Here is a 17964-nt window from a genome sequence, read left to right on the forward strand (position 1 = left end):
CTCTAGGGCACATGAGAAGGGGGGGGGGGTCTAATTTGATAACCCAATTTCTTATTTGAGATTTAAAAGAAAAAGTAAAAAAATAATTTGGGGGGTGCAATTTTTTTTTTTTTTTAAGGAGGGGGGGTATTTTTTTTATTTTTGGGGGGTTTGGGGTGTCCCACCCTACAGGAAAATAGTTATAAACCTTCCCGGGACCTATGAGAAGCTACCTTGTTAAGGAGAACCCGATCGGTTTAGCAGTTAGGGAGATCCTTCGGTACAAACACACAGACAAACAAACATCCTGTTACTTTAGTATAAGGATAAATTTTTACGTTATCAGTTTGTGCCAACCAATATTAGTACCCAAAGTTTTTATTTCAGCATTTGACAGAACTTGTCTAAAAAACTTTGGTCATCAGTATAATTTACAGTCCAGTGATTTCCCTTCAAACCTTTCACAAGTTTGAATTGTTTATATTTTGACGACAGCTGGCTCCGCTACTATTAAACTTTACACATCAAATTGTCCTTGTTAATTCCTTAACTACAAAACTTGTAATTTGATCAGCATAACTTTGATTACAGAGACCCAGCAGACAGGGATCTAAAGGGATAAGACAATGACCGATGAATTGATGTAAATCCTCTATGATGATTAACAAATTACCCCTTTGTAGATTACAATTAGTGATTAAAACGTTAGGACACTCAATTTTATGAACTAGCCAATTAAAATTTATAAAAGTCCCTAAATCTGTTAAGCCAACGAACAAGAAAACTTTTATAAAACTTTGGGGACGAGTGTAATAAACAGCCCAATGTCCTCATGCTCCCTGCCAAATAGAATAAAAGTACAAAAGGTTGACTGACAAACCGACGGACCAATTCAATTATATACTGTATGCTTAATGACAAAATTACTTCTAGAGTAGCTTCGCTACTAAAAATATACTTTGTATAATTATGTTGCAAAAAAAAGCAAATCAGATGAGAATTAAACATAATTATCTTTGCATATTATTTTTGTTTGCAGTTACTAGATAGGTTTTCGAAGCTACTCTATAATTGACGTTTTCTGTCCGTAATGCTATTGGGGAAATAAGATTTTATTGGTTGTTATCAAAGATATACAGTTGAAAGGGATAGTTTCACGAAAGGCATTTGAACTTAATTTAGTGAACTGCATATTTTTTCCTGGTTAATTGGTTAAACTACATTTATATGGCATATATTTGAAAGAATTTCAATTTTCTACCACATAGTTTTTAAAATATCTAGACTTGAAAATTGTCAGTTAAATTGCATATATCACAAAAAGACAATTTTCAAGTCTTGATATTTTCAAAACTACGTGGTAGAAAATTGAAATAAATATAATCAAACCTATTAATAGCAAAAAAAATGCGGTTCACTAAATTAAGTTCAAATGCATTTCGTGAAACTACTCCTTTTGTATTAAAGATTCCTATGGCATATGCGCGTCTACAATTAATTTTGTCCGTCTGTTTGGCATGCTTCAAAAGATATCAACGTTATTTTTTTAAGGTTGCGCGATTTTCTTGGAGTTTTTGCATATTCTATCTCTCTTTTCACTGTTTGTCCATTAAATGATTTTTAGGCGTTATTCTCTCAGAAATTATTTTTCAATTTTGAAAATTTTAGTACCCCCCCCCCCCCCCCCCCCCCCCTCCCACCGACAGACTATTTTAGGTTAGGTTAGGTTATAGGCTAGGGAGCCGAGCGCTGCGTTCATAGTTCTGTCGGGGGGGGGGGGGGGGGGGGAGTTTTAAGGACATTAATTTTGAAAGCGCAAAGATTCAAACCCATTACCTTCCCGAATGAAAGCCCCAAAAGTGGCACCCGTACCATCAAGGATGGTAATGACATTAAAATAGCCAAAAACTATCCCAAGACTTGAATATTAAGTCTGGAAATATTATCTAAGGACTTTTTCGAAGGGAGGAAATGGGAGGGGGGGGGGACAGAAATAGCCTAAAACCATAGCTTGGCCTGAGTGAATCTTTCCTAAAGTGCATATCTCAATCGGTTCGCCAGTGAAGGAAAGGACATTGGGCTGTTTATTACACTAGTCCCCAAAGTTTTATAATAAAGTTTTCTCAACAGCTTTAAGTACTCTAATTAAATTTGATAGGTTGGTTCATAAGTTGAGAGTTCAAACGTTTAAACCACTAATTGTAAATCTACAGAAGGGATAATTTTGAGTATCATCAATGGGAATGTAGATCAATTTATTGGCCATTATCTTATCCCTTTAGATCCATGATACATACCTAAGATGAGGTTTAACTTTTCCTTTGAGCCTGCTAATTAAAGTTCCAATAATCTCTAAAACCAAGAGCCTTATGCCCAGGCTGTCAGAATCTATTTCAAATATTAACATTGCTTAAATGTTAAAAGCGGGGCATTTATACTTTTTGGGCACGTTAGTTCGTTTGTTTGTCTTTTTGTTTGTTTGCTCACTACGTTAACAATTTCTTATTTATTTTTTTCATCAATTCTTTCTCTCACTCATTTTTATAAGTCTCTCTATTTCGATTTTTATTTTAGTTTGTCTGGAAGACGAAGAAAGTCCCTCAATGAGGGAAGAGGAGAGAAGGAGTGGGAAAGAAAACCCCTCAAAAAAAGATGGAAAATCCCTCGTTTTTATGACGTAACATGCTAATTTTTTTGGTGACTTTCTTCGTCTTCCCTTTGTATGTCTCTGTCTTTCTTACTCTTTTTCTGTCTCTGTCTTTCTCTTTCTTTTTCTTTGTCTGTCTCTTTCTTTTCCTTTGTCTGTCTCTGTCTTTCTGTCTCTGTCTTTCCCTTCGTCTGTCTCTTTCTTTCTCTTCGTCTGTCTCTTTCTTTCTCTTCGTCTGTCTCTTTCTTTCTCTTCGTCTGTCTCTTTCTTTCCCTTTGTCTGTCTTTGTCTTTCTGTCTCTTTCTTTCCCTTTGTCTGTCTCTGTCTTTCTGTCTCTTTCTTTCCCTTTGTCTGTTTTTCCTTCTGTTTCCTACTTTCTGTTTATTTTTTTATGCTTTTCTCTCTCTCTCTCTTTCTCTTTCTCCCTCTTTCCCTTCGCCTTCTTATAGACGTAGTAGGTTCGAAACCCAGCCAAACTTGCAATGTAAATGCCTAAAAGAGAGTCAAGAAAACTAAACAATAATCTGAGTTGGGGGCACAGGCTACTTACATCATCCATACTCTGTATACATCTACATAGATAGATAGATAAATAGATAGATAGATAGATTGATAGATAGATAGATAGATAGATAGATAGATAGATAGATAGATAGATAGATAGATAGATAGATAGATAGATAGATAGATAGATAGATAGATAGATAGATAGATAGATAGATAGACGACAAAGATAAATAGATAGATAAATATTTAAAGGTATTATAGCGTTTGTATGATATATTAGAATAAATCAAACCTATTTATATATTACAAGGGGAATTATTACAGTGCTCTTTCATTTAAACAAAAATATAACTAATAAATTGACAATTTTGGAAGTACAGCTTTTGTTAACGAATCTTTTCTATACATAGAATCGGTCTGTCTGTCCGGCTTAAAGTCCTCAAATATAATATATGTAAGTCAAAATTGACTTATAAATTCAAATTTTCCATGATGATTCCTATAACAGTTTAAATGTTTGACTATCTGACTATGTGGTATGACAAGCTATACTTTTATGGATGTTTTCACCCTTGTTTTTAAAAGATTTTTACTGCACTTGAAAAATGATTTTTGCTTGATCATAAGAAAACCAATTTGCAATATCATGAAATTACCGAGCTAGTTAGGCCTATATATAAGTTTACTTAAACTTTACTAATAAATTAAGAAACAAAGAAAACGATGTCGTTCTGTCTATCTGTATGTCTCTCTGTCTGTAGCGACGGATCTTTCTAACCACTGGACCGATAGGATTCTCCTTTACAGCAGAACTTCGTATAGGTTTAATGAAGGATAATAACTATTTCAGGGGAGGGTAACCCACCCTTCCAAAATAAATTATTTTTGGAAAACAAAAAAAAAATAGTAAATTAGCATAAACATCTCCAACTCTGTTAAGCAGGCTTGAACGGTTCAGAAGTTAGCGAGATCTTAAAGAAAAAAATATTTGATTATTTTATAATAGAGTATAACTGCTTAGGAATGACATAAAGCTTCCCTATAAACGCTAAATCAAACAGTCTAAAAGCCTAAAACTAGATCCTAATTAACTGATGTACGTTGTTTATAATATGCTATTACATGAATTATTAAGTTTTTATTTGTCTGTTCTTTAAGATCTCGTTAACGACTAAACCGATGTATAACAATTTATAAATTCATAGTTTGTATTTTTACTATGAAAAAAATCTCCAAAAACAATAAAAGTAAATTCCTTATGTGAATACTATTTGTATACATATAAGTGGCCTATATACTTAATTGCAATGAATTTATAATAATTCTAAATACTAGCAGTTTTATCATTTTGTGTATATAAAAGAATAATGTGACTATAAGATCTCGTAAACGGTACTAAAGATTCTTTTATTGATATCTAGTACTTGGCCCCTTTTAAAATTGTTTAGATACATAGATACTGACACAATGATGTCGGTCGGTCCATCTGTCCGTACATCCGTCCGTCCTTCCGTGGAATGGATAGCTTTTTTCGTTAAACAACGAATTTTTATGTGATAAATTATCCAATTAATCTGATTTTTAAAATACTGATACCTAGGACAACAAAGTACAATGTTATAAGCGAAGCATCTTTATAATCAAGTCATAATAACGTAAGTATGTCCTCAAACATTATCCTATATTTAAACAGTTTTTCAATAAATTTACTTACAATTTTGATTCGACATATAAACATTTATGTTCTGATTTTTCAGTTCTGACACTCTACAAATGTTAACGTTCGTTTGTCCTACCATTACAGAGCTTCTCTTTTATGGATGTTGTCATCCTTGTTAAAACTAAAATTAAAATTGTTTTGAAGTAGATAGATATATATTTAATGGATAGATAGATAAATAGACAGTCACCTGTTTAATTCCTCGGCGCCTTGAAGCTTAATCCTTGGGTCTTCATTATTCTGAAGCTTTTCTATTATTTCTTCATCAATACCTATTATAATTGTTGTTATAAATGTAAAGGTATAGAAAATGTAGATAAAAAGCTTTAACTATATTCATGTAATAACAAGTAGAACCATTTTTTTAACTTCTCGAATTTCCCCCAGGAGGGAAGAGGTAAACTCTCACAAAATAGTTATAAACCTTCCCTGGACCTCAGACGCTACACTGTTAGTAAGATCATTTAGCGGTTAGTAAAATCCTACGCTAGAGAGAGACAAATCTATATATCTGTCTATCTATCTGTCTATCTATCTGTCTATCTATCTGTCTATCTATCTGTCTATCTATCTGTCTATCTATCTGTCTATCTATCTGTCTATCTATCTGTCTATCTATCTGTCTATCTATCTGTCCATCTATCTGTCTATCTATCTTAACTATCTATCCATCTATCTTACCTAACCCTCCCCAGCCACAAGAAAATCTCCTCCCAAAAATACCCCTGCCCCCTCACCTTTCTATCTATTTATCTAGCTATCTCTTATTTTCTATCTATCTATTTATCTATCTCTCTATCTTACCTCACTCCCCCCAGCCACGAGATTACCTTCTCCCAACAATACGCCCCTTTCTATCTATCTATCTAACTCTCTCTCACTCTCTATCTATCTTCCTATCTAGCTTAACTATTTATCTATCTATCTTACCCAACTCCCAGATAACCTCCTCACAACAATTCCCCCCTTTCTATCTATCTATCTATCTATCTATCTACCTATCTATCTATCTATCCTAACTAATTATCTATCTATCTTACCTAACTCCCCCCAGCTACGAGATAACCTCCTCCCAACAATACCCCCTTTTTATCTTTCTATCTAACTCCCTCTCACTCTCTATCTATCTTAACTATCTATCTATTTATCTTACCTAATTCCCCCCAGCCACGAGATAACCTCCTTCCAACAAGACCCCCCGCCCCCTCCCCTTGTTGTAGACCGGTGGCTCCCCCTCCCCCACCTCCCCTGTCTCGACTCTGTAAGAAAAAAAATATATATTATCTTATATTCTAATTTTTAACTTAATTTTTACTTTTAAAAAACTGTTTTCATGCTAAGAGTACATATCTGAGCTGAGTAAATTTAATAATTGTCCTATCCCTTAATATACATGATATTCCCATATTGGTATACAACACCTATGATGATACACAAAATTACCCCTTCTTTAGATTATAATTATTAGTTGAAACGTTTGGGCACTCAACTTAATGAGCAATCAAAACAAAATTCAAAGTTGTTAAAGTCCTTACCTGACTCAACTCCTCCCAGGCCTTCTTTTGATCGACGGTCAACTTGGCCAGGTACGAGTTAAAGGTCTGCAACAGGTTTAGTAATCATCATAAATTTTTCCGAAATTCCTTTTGAAAAAGTTGATTAAACAGAACCAATGACAGAAAAGTTTAAATAAGATATTGTAATGTAAAGTACATTTCTCTCTGTCAGAGAAATGTATGTATTTAACAAATATAAGTTTAGTCTTGTGTGTAACCCTCTTGGAGCAAGATCACTTGCTTTGGGAATTGACACAGACAAAAAGTGCATAGTGTTTACTGTTTTAGTTATCATAACCTTTTTATATTATAATCTGTAATTGAATTCATACATTATTATTAGTAAATTAACTGTTTGTCTTTATTACGCTACGCTACAATATTTTTCAATTGGTTTTATAGTTTCCATACATATGAAAACTTACACTCAAATCTGCATTAGTTTACCATGGAATAGAAAGATATGACAAAACTGATTATTTGGGCATATAAAGAAACTATTTCAATATCTTAGGTAGAAATAGGTCTGTTTTAGAAGCATTTTCTACAGAGTTATGGCCTAATATATGATGGAACATATAAAAAAAAGACTTTAAATAATACTGGTATCCAATTTGATACTTTCATTCGTTGTATAAAAACAAGGATGACACTATCCATAAATGCGAAGCTATGAAACGGTAAGACAAACGAACATTAACACATTTAGAGTACCTAACTTTTATAGAAATCATCATGCAAAGTTTGGCATCGATTGGACAATTCTAACATGCCTAAATTGACGAAAAGAGCTATCCGTCACGTACGTTCGGACGTACGGACCGACTCTAAGTATGGAAAAGCTTCGCTTTCAAAAATGTTTCTTATATCAAATTTAAATTGTTTGGTCCAAACTATTTCTGTTAAAAGCTTTCGCCAATAATTTTATTTTACAGATGGGTTAATTTTGTCTGTCATCAATGAGAATGTAAATCAATCTTATCCCTTGAATTGTCTTATCCCATAGATCCCTTGGTATATTTGTTGAATTCTTGCCACAATATTACAATATTTTTTCTTTAAAAAAATGGATATAGAATACATGGATATATAGACAGGGGAATATTTGTCGTCGATTTAGGATGCTTATGGACCTTATTTATTGTTCAGTTCGTTCATCAAATAAAATGGTAGCGGATGTTGTAAAGGGAGTTGATAAGGGGTATTGTTATTTTTGCCAGCTGGAAGTACTACGTTATTAGGTTGCATAAAAAATTTGGTACAAAATCCATGTAATAATATATCGATTGTAAAAACAGTCATTCACCTTAAGTGATGCAGGGACACTAAAGAACAGACCTTTGTAATTTGTGGAAGGGTAAAAACAGGAACCCCATGGGATAAGACAATGGCTGATAAATTTATGAACATTCCTAATGATGACACACAAAATTACCCTTCCTTAGTGGTTGAAACGTTTTGACAATCAAAATATAGATCAACCAATCAAAATTCAATAAAAGTCCCCAAAGTTGTTATGCCAACGAATAAGAAAAGTTTATAATAAAGACTTTAGGGACTAATGCAACAAACAGCACAATGTCCCCTCCCTTCCTAGTAAAAAAATTGGATAGTGGTGGCAAGTCAACATTTCATTTTTGTAATTCAAATATAAAAATACCTTACTTTTAAGATAAAGGCATTGAACTGTTTTTTTATGGGGGTGGGTAAACCCAAAGTTTTGCCACTGTAAAAGTATTAATGTTTTTTTTGTCCTTACTGATTCATGGATGTTGTCATCCCTATTTATAAGCCATTATGGCAGGGAGAAAGGGGAAAATGGGCTGTTTAATAAACTAGACACCAAAGTCTTACAAAAACGATTTCTTATTCATTAGCTTAACAACATTGGGTACTTTTATTGAATTTTGATTATTTGGTTTATTTAGTTAAAAATCCAAACGTTTCAACCACTAATTGCATAAGGGGTAATTTTGTGTATCATCATTGGGGATGTACATCAACTTATTGGCAGTTGTCTTATCCCTTTAGATCCTTGCATTTTGTTGTAGCTCCTAGAGGTTATCCATGTAATATCCTTGACATATACGCTAAATATACACAACCAAGCTAAATATCCATGTAATATCCTTGACAGATACGCTAAATATACACAACCAAGCTAAATATCCATGTAATATCCCTGACAGATACGCTAAATATACACAACCAAGCTAAATATCCATGTAATATCCCTGACAGATACGTTAAATATACACACAACCAAGCTAAATATCCATGTAATATCCCTGACAGATACGTTAAATATACACACAACCAAGCTAAATATCCATGTAATATCCCTGACAGATACGCTAAATATACACACAACCAAGCTAAATATCCATGTAATATCCCTGACAGATACGCTAAATATACACAACCAAGCTAAAGCAAATTTTACAAAGAAAACAATTTATTTCCCCTAGGTACCTTTCAGCAACTTTCAAACTTATGTCAGAAATATGTATTTATTAGATAAGCTACCCTATAATTCGACATTTATGTCCGTTCATCTGTAAATATGGAAAACGTGAATTATCAGCTGCTAATATAATAATAGTTATTTATCGCATCGTATTATAAACAGCTTTACGCGGATATAGAATGTACAATTATGAGATTAAAACCAGTTTTTTAGCCCCGAGGTGCCGAAGGCACCGGCTAAAAAACTGGGTTTAATCTTATGATTGTACATTTTTATATTCGTAGAAAGCTGGATATAATACGATGCTAGACATAGTTTTTTTTTGTATGGATGAGAACCGGTTCCTATCCACCGGATTCGAATGAATACGAGAAAAGCTGATTCCTTACCAAAAAGGGCATCCCGTGTATAACTTACTTAGTCCGTCAGTCTAACGGTCATGCTACATTATAGATTTATTTCTCTTTTCTTTTCTGAACCATCTGTTCTATATCTCACTTTGTCCGTATTATTGATTTTTTAGTGCTTCGATACTTATGGATGTTGTAATTCTTGTTAACTTCATATTTAGTATTTTAGACACGTAAAACAAGTTTTTAATCTATAATTAACTCCTAAAAATGTAAGTATGTCCTTAAACAGTATCCTATCTTTAAGCAGTTTTGCAAAAAAATATAATTACAATTTTGTTTAGACGAATATACATTATTTATATTCTGCTCATTCAGATTAGACATCAATAATTGTTTATGTTTTCTTGTTGTATTAAAATCCAGGCAAGTTTAGATGCAAGGGCTAGATTAATTATTTTTCCTTAAGATAATTAATAATATTTCAAGCCTTTTGGGTATAATAATATTTTATTCAAAAGCCTTTTGATCATTCTTTTTAAAAGCGAAGCTTTTCTATAATCAAGGTCGGTCCGTCCGTCCGAGATACATAGCAATTTTCGTTAATTTAGGCATGTTAGAATTGTCCTATCGAATTCAAACTTTGCATGGTCATTCCTTTAGTAGTTTGGTACGATTTAGAAAGCGTAACAACTCTATAATCATTACCAGAATGTCCGTACGTCCATTTTAAACATGTTGATTTTTCTACTTTTTTAACAACAAATTTTTATTGTGATCTAATTATCCGTTTGATCTGATTTTTGGTATATAGATTCCTGGGACAACAAAGTAAAATATTATAAGCGAAGCAACTCTATAATCAAGTCCTAAAAATGTAAGTATGTCCATAAATCCTGTATCAAGCAGATTTTCAACAAATTTAATTACAAATTTTCTTCGACTCTTTTACTTTTATATTCTGATTTTTAAAATTCTAAAACTATACAAGTTTCCTTTGTTTCCGTGCTTCGCTTTTATGGATGTTGTCATCCTTGTTTCTCTCCACATTTTAATGTAATTTTTATGAATGGAATGATGATTAATTTCCTTCTGTCCAACAACTTGAGCAATTTTGTTGATTGATAAATACGCGGTCACCTAGTAATAGATAAATATTTCCAGTATGGCTTTCAAACCGATTAATATCCGCGGGATTAAAACCGGTTCTAAGCCATATAGAAAAATTTTGTATTGCATCGTATTACATATAATTTTCCACGAAAATAAAAATAAATATCATATTCATAACATTAATACCAGTTTTTCAATTTAACATCCGCGGAAAGCTGTCTATAATATGATGCTATAAATCATTATTATATGATAGATAGATTATAATAGATAGTTTTAAATAGATAATCAAACAAATAGTTCAATGATAGATTGGTTTATGGAATGATAGATATTACAAATATCATGAGTAGAATTTTAAATGCAATACAATTAAGACAATCATTAAAAAACATTCTGTCTGTCTATCTATCTGTGTCCGTGGATCTCGCTAACCACTGAACCGTTATAGTTCTCCTTTATAGTAAAGGTTCTGATAGGTCCAGATTAATAACAATTTTGATATTTTTAAGGGGAGCGTAACTTCCCCCTCCCAAGAGAACTCAGCCCCAGAAATCATTTTAACATTTCTGAATGATATTAATTCCTGACCGTTATTAAGATCTTAAAAAACAAGCAGACATACTTTCAATTTCTTTTCAAATAAAAATATTTTTTTGATACCTGGAACTCTGGCTCTGTTAACTTTCTAGCCAGTCCTGACACAACCAGATACAGGTTCTAAATATAGATAGATAGATAGATAGATGGATAGATAGATGGATAGATAGATAGATAGATAGATAGATAGATAGATAGATAGATAGATAGATAGATATATAGATAGATAAATAGATAGATAGATAGATAGATAGATAGATAGATAGATAGATAGATAGATAGATAGATAGATATATAAATATATAGATAGATAGATATATAGATGGATAGATAAATAGATAATAGATATATAGATAGATAAATAGATAGATAGATAGATAGATAGATAGATTATAGATAGATAGATAAATAGATAGATAGATAAATAGATAGATAGATAGATAGATAGATAGATAGATAGATAGATATATAGATAGATAGATAGATAGATAGATAGATAGATAGATAGATAAATAGATAAATAGATAAACAGATACATAGATACATAGATAGATAGATAGATAAATAGATACATAGATAGATAGATAGATAAATAGATACATAGATATAAAGATACATAGATAAATAAATAGATAGATGATATGGTATGGCTATATGCTATTTTTCTTTTATGTGTCACCTCTTTGAATATAAGGCTCCTAGTCACATCTGCTAATAAAAATAGATAGCATCAAAGTTTACCATAGAGATATTTTTTTTTTGGGGGGGGGGGGGGTACTTATCTGGTGAGGGTACCTTCCCGCAAATTTATTTATAAAACTGCCCTGAACCCTGAAAAGCTGTAAAGGAGAACCATATAGGTTCAGCAGTTAGCTAGTTCTTTCGGTATAGAAAGACACAAAAAAATAGACAGACAAACATCTTGTTACTTTTATAAAAGGATCATTAGATATAAAGACAGGTGGATATATGTATGTCGTTCTAATATAAATAGATAGATGGAATGACAAATAGATAGACAAATGCAGATATAAATATTGACAAACAGATAGACAAATACAGATAGATAGATTGACAAATAGATAGACAAATACAGATAGATAGATTGACAAATAGATAGACAAATACAGATAGATGGATTAACAAATAGATAGACAAATACAGATAGAAATATTGACAAATAGATAGACAAATACAGATAGATAGATTGGCAAATAGATAGACAAATACAGATAGATGGATTAACAAATAAATAGACAAATAAAGATGGATTGACAGATGGATTGACAAATAGCTGGACAGATAGATGGATTGACAAATAGATAGACAGATAGATGGATTGACAAATAGATAGACAGATAAATGAATTGACAAATAGATAGACAGATAGATGGATAGACAAAGTGCAGAAATGCAAAGTAAAAAAAAGTAATCATCAACAATCAAAACTTATATTTTCAAAACTTGCGATCACAAATCTAAAGAAGTTATTATTATAGAGGCTTAAACTAAAATAATATATCTAAAAAGTAGCCTAAACCCTGCCCTTGATCAATACCAAGCGTTCCGGCTGTTTACGAAATCTTAGTAAACATACATGCATTTAAACATAGTATATAGTAAGAAAACAAGTATGAAACAAATAGACAAAGCGATTTAAATAGCAAATGCTCAGTCATTATAAACAGCTCTTAGTTATGAAAATAATCGATTCCTGCATCAATTATTCAGATCCAATAATTTCTATGTTTCTAAACTATTTCCATACTCCATATAAGCGCAAGTAACAGGATATCTGTTCTGTTTGTTTATACAGAATGGTCTGGCTAACCGCTGAATCAATATGGTTCTCCTTTACAGTGTAGCTTCTCATAGGTCCTGGGAAGGTTTATAGCTATTTTGGGGGAGGGCATGATCCTAAGATAAATTAATAGTTTTTTTTATATAATTTATTCAGTCAAAATTGAAGAGTCAACTTCCTCCACCCAACAGGTGCCACTTAAGGCCTTTAGTGACATAATTGCTAATCCCCTTTAACAAATAACTTAGTGCCTAGAGGCATGGGGCGAAGCAACTAGTTCTCTATATCGAATAACTAATTGCCAAACCAAACCAAAAATGTTGTAAGCCACAGAAACGAAGCTGCCAATAGAAAGTGAAGAAAGTGTTCCTTCCAAAATATTATTTTTTTTTCTCGTATTCATTCGAATCCGGTGGATAGGAACCGGTTCTCATCCATACGAAAAAACTATGTCTAGCATCGTATTATATCCAGCTTTCTACGAATATAAAAATGTACAATCATAAGATTAAAACCAATTTTTTTAGCCCGTGCCTTCGGAACTACGGGGCTAAAAAACTGGTTTTAATCTTATAATTGTACATTCTATATCCGCGGAAAGCCGTTTATAATACGATGAAAGAAATAACTATTCCAGTATGGCTTCTTAACCAATAAGTATTGGCAGGATTAGAACCGGCTCAAAGCCTTATTGAAAAATCATCTATAGCATCGAATTACTGGCAATTTTCCACTAATATTTAAATAATGATCATAAAATTATTACCAGTTTTGTTAGCCTAGGACTTCGGCCATTCTTGTTTAACAAAACTGGTTTCAATCTAATATGTTTTTCGTTGTAAATTCAGCAGAAAGCTGTCTGTAATACGATGCAAAGCTACTCTGAAAAGAATTGTCATATCGTTTCAGAGTTCAGCATGATCCATCGGTAAATACAGACAGACACACAGATAGACATACTGTTACTTTTATATAAGGATAAGAATAATATTGACTGTATTGTGTAATGTAAAGCAATGGATATTATTAGTTTGAAAGTGGGTCAATGTCTCCCCTCCCCCTTCATTCTCACTCTTATTGGCAATATCCCCTCCCCCCTTTTCCCTCCATATCTTCATGAAGCAGTCTGTTAGACCGCAGTTCATATTTTCAGGTATTTAAGGCTTTAAGAATTTTTTAAAATCAGATTTCCATTTTAATTGCTTGTTTTTTTAGTAATAGCGAAGCGAATAATTAACGTCAGTTTGTCTGTCCGTCAGTCCGTAACGCTACGAGGGAAATATAATTTTCTCAAATGGACAGTTGAATAATGAATATTATTGTGAAGCATTACTATATAAAAAGCATCTGGTATATAATTTACTTGGTCCGTTGGTCTGTCAGTTATGCTCCACAAATATAAATATCAAAACACATAAAAAAAACATAAGTTGAAGGTTTCGGTATTCTTGAATTTTGACCACTGAAAAGCTGCTCTTTAATTCCTTTTGTCCACACTTCCATCCATGATTTTTGTACTTGGAGAGTGGGCACAATGGGTACATGGCGTTCCTGCAACTGGCATAAATACAACTGGATGTTTTTTTGTCAAAATGTAAAACACTGCCTAAAATACAGTCATACTTAAAGTAACCGCCATAAATACATCTAACACAGGCATTTATATATACTGTAGTTTTTAAAAGACGGTTATATTTCTTGCTATAACTATTTACTGCAGGCTGATACAAATACAAAAATTGGACAATAGTTCAATAGATGAGTTGTCATACTTCTCATCATCAGTTCACCACCAGTAAGAACGTCCTTAAGACCATCACCCCAAAATTAAGATTTAGATTATCATTTTTTTAACATATTAAATAACTATGTATGTTCTTGTATTATAAATATCTACTATACAGTTTATTATTGATAAAAATGTACAGGATGTATTTATGACATAAAAAAAAGTTTAGATGTAAAGTTGGCAAGAAATAGATGTATAATTGACAATTTTGGATGTTTAAATGCCTGTGTTAGATGTATATTTGTCAGCATACCTACGATATATGACAAATTACTGTCGAATTTACATCCAGACAAACAATTTTGACAGAAATACATCCACTGTATTTCTGCCAGTTGCAGGAACGGCAACGTCCCGGCACAATAGCCTTACCAACTAAGTGCAATAGAACAGCATTACCTTCACCCGTACATAATTAATTATCTATCTAAACAATATAATATATTTGAACCCCTATCCCTCTATCCTAAATTATATCAGAGTCTTGGAAAAAGTGATTTCCAAAGATATTTTGTTAATCACAATAAAGAAAAAGAAATGCCCTGGCTGTAATCTTCATGTGACTACAAAACCTTGGCAATCTTAGGACTGGCCTCTAAATGATTCTGCAATTTTGAACATGGTTTTCTAGCTTTTTATGTTTACTAAAGAGAAATTGTATCAAATGCACCTCGAGTACAAAAAGTCCTCTTTTATCAATGATAGCAAATTTTTATATTAAAAAGTTTGTCAAAAATTTAGTGGGGAGGGGTTATTTTTGCCATGGAGACTTCACCCCCTGATGTTGTGGGGATACCCCTAAACCCCCAAATTTATTTTTGTTTACAAAAAAAATACATTTTTTTGGTAGGGATATTTTTTTTTTTTTTGGGGGGGGGGTCTCATCTCTAACCGTTAAAGAGTTTACCACCACCCTCTCAAGTGAAATCGCCCATATAAAATAATACTACGCCCAAAAAAATAAAAAATGTGTTGAAGCAGCTGACCCCTCCCCCCCCCCCAAAAAAAAATTATTTAACTTTTTTTTAAATCTAAATTTTATAAAATAGGTTTTGGGATTCAACTTTCCACTCCTTAAGTGCCCTAGGGGCGTAGTCGCTAGTAAAATAAAAAGAAAGACATGACAAACATTTTGTATCTGTCTAAAAAGTGAGGAATTAATGAGGCTTAGACTGATAGACAGAAAAGAAGTTTTAAATGCAAGTAAACTGTCTGTAAATATAATAAAGTGCCCTTTTTATATAATAAGGATAACAACATCCATAAGTAGCGAAGCACAAAAAAAATATTGAATGGACAAACAGACAAAGCACATGTATAATTCTGATTTTAAAAAGAAAGAGATAATATGCAAAAATTCCGAGAAAATCACATTTCTCGCATTTAGCGTTATGGACAGACTGACGGACGGACTGGCATCTTGAATTATAGAGTAGCTTTGCTACTAACAAGGATAACAACATTCATCAAAGTAAATCTCGAAAACGATCTCGAACAGAGTTAATTTGATACAATTCTTACCTAACAAACAATTTAAGTTAAAGATTTGATGCTGATTGGTAAGAAGAATCGTATAACAAAATTTCTGCCGTCTATCTTGGATATAGGCCAAGTAAATTTTATCTTCGACCTTTATAGTATTACCTAGGGACTTTCCTTCATTGATAGCAGAAGATAATAACACGTTGGACACACAGACGAATAAAATAAGTTATAGAGTAGATTTGCTTCTCAATTTAGAATATTTTAAAATTTTAGAAGATGCTTCCTTAAAAGTGCCTATCGAGCACTGAAACCCAATGTCCATTATTTTTATAATAATTTAAACTTTTATCCTATGCATAATAGCTTGAGGTAGCCCCAAGCCCAACCCTGTGGTGCAGAGACCTTGTAGGGCTACTCAATATAACCTAACATAACCTAAAGCAACAAACATTCTTAGAAAGTTATTTCAATTCATAAGACAAGCAAATTATAAAATCTTAAAATAAGGTTAAAGAGAAATGATTTGTCATTTAAGAAACTTAAAATAGTTTTACAACAAAAACTAAAACTCAAAGGATAAATATCAAAGTAAAATGAAAATAAAAGTAAAACAAATACAAAGTTTCTAACTGCAGCATAGAAAGTCATTTTTATGAAATAAAAGTAGATGCACAAGGTTGATAACATCCATAAGTAGCAATGCCAATTTTAGCTTTAGTTGGAATCGGGGGGAGGGGGGGAGCCTAAACCGTTTATACTTCAATAAGTTTTATGTGGGAAACCCCAAATTGTACTACATGACAGACTGGCTGACTGACAATAGTTATTTCTCGCATCGTATTATAAACATCTTTCAGCGGATATAGAATGTACAATTATAAGATTAAAACCAGTTTTGTTAGCCCCGAGGTGCCGAAGGCACGGGCTAAAAAACTGCTTTTAATCTTATGATTGTACATTTTAATATTCGTAGAAAGCTGGATATAATACGATGCTAGACATAGTTTTTTCGTATGGATGAGAACCGGTTCCTATCCACCGGATTCGAATAAATGCGAGAAACAAAGTTATTTAGTAGATGCTCAATTTAATTCGTCAAAGGAATCTTCACAAAAAAAAGTTTCTTCATGCTGACATACTGACGGATAAAATGAGTTGGAATGTAGCCTTCTTACTGCTTATAAAATATAAAACTTTTATATTACATTTACATTACAATTACTGCTCTTTAAGGAAAAACAAGACTTTCAAAAGTATCATTAAATATTTTGCTGAAGAAAAATGATAAAATTCATAAATTTTATCATTAAAACTTATAAAAGTAAGATAAAACGGTTGGATCCTTATATTCTGTTTTGGTTTTAAAATTATAGAATACTAACAGCTACGCCCCTAGAGGCCAATAGTCGCAACACCCACTCCCATTTTAATTTAAGTTTTAAAAAAATTTGGAGGGGGGATTTTTTTTTCTATGATAGATTTCTTTCGGGAGGTTGGTGGTACCCTTCCCAAAACCAGATCCTGTTACTTTTAAATAATGATTGTATTTGATTTATAGACACATAAAATATATATGTATGATTTAGATTATAAAAAATGATAATTACCTTACATCTATTAAGACTTTTAACTCAAATATCAAAAACATTTATATCAATAACTTTTAAAAATAACTCAAAATTTTGTCACTTTTAAAACTAAATTTTCACACAACACACTATCAAACGCTTTCCTTAGATCACAAAACTAATTCACTCTGTACCTTAGTGCCATATCTTGAGTCAAAATCTGGCGGGAATAGAATTGGAACTGAGATGATTGTTTCGTGAGCCACGCTGCCGCATGCGGTCTCCAGGCCGTACTGAACGATGTTCCTAAACAAATTTCATTTTCAATACAGGTTGCCAACACAAAACAAAAAAACTGCAATAAATATATAATAATTTTTTT

The 17964-nt window shown here is 32.3% G+C and overlaps 2 protein-coding genes and 1 long non-coding RNA gene across 3 annotated transcripts in view; all 3 read right to left on the reverse strand.

The window, feature by feature from the left end:
• The window catches only part of LOC145330380 (uncharacterized), a 35372-nt gene extending 32986 nt beyond the window's left edge, over positions 1 to 2386 (reverse strand). Inside the window, exon 1 of the mRNA XM_080175018.1 lies at positions 2277 to 2386. Coding sequence (XP_080031144.1) covers positions 2277 to 2386 — 110 coding nt within the window. The remainder of the gene's footprint in view (positions 1 to 2276) is intronic.
• Positions 2387 to 3118: 732 nt separating this feature from the next.
• On the reverse strand, positions 3119 to 5923 carry LOC145330476 (uncharacterized). The gene is made up of 3 exons (XR_013883410.1): positions 5894 to 5923; positions 5044 to 5125; positions 3119 to 3198 (listed from the first exon to the last, which is right to left on the reverse strand). It is a non-coding gene; the product is annotated as an uncharacterized LOC145330476 (long non-coding RNA).
• A 66-nt stretch (positions 5924 to 5989) lies between these two features.
• The window catches only part of LOC145330381 (uncharacterized), a 33745-nt gene continuing 21770 nt past the window's right edge, over positions 5990 to 17964 (reverse strand). Inside the window, exons 6-10 of the mRNA XM_080175019.1 lie at positions 17777 to 17888; positions 11003 to 11059; positions 10316 to 10366; positions 6389 to 6454; positions 5990 to 6112 (exon numbers count right to left, since the gene is read on the reverse strand). Coding sequence (XP_080031145.1) covers positions 5990 to 6112; positions 6389 to 6454; positions 10316 to 10366; positions 11003 to 11059; positions 17777 to 17888 — 409 coding nt within the window. The remainder of the gene's footprint in view (positions 6113 to 6388; positions 6455 to 10315; positions 10367 to 11002; positions 11060 to 17776; positions 17889 to 17964) is intronic.

Source organism: Acartia tonsa, chromosome 10 (assembly GCF_053477335.1).
Source record: "Acartia tonsa isolate MP-2025a chromosome 10, ASM5347733v1, whole genome shotgun sequence".
NCBI lineage: Eukaryota > Metazoa > Arthropoda > Copepoda > Calanoida > Acartiidae > Acartia > Acartia tonsa.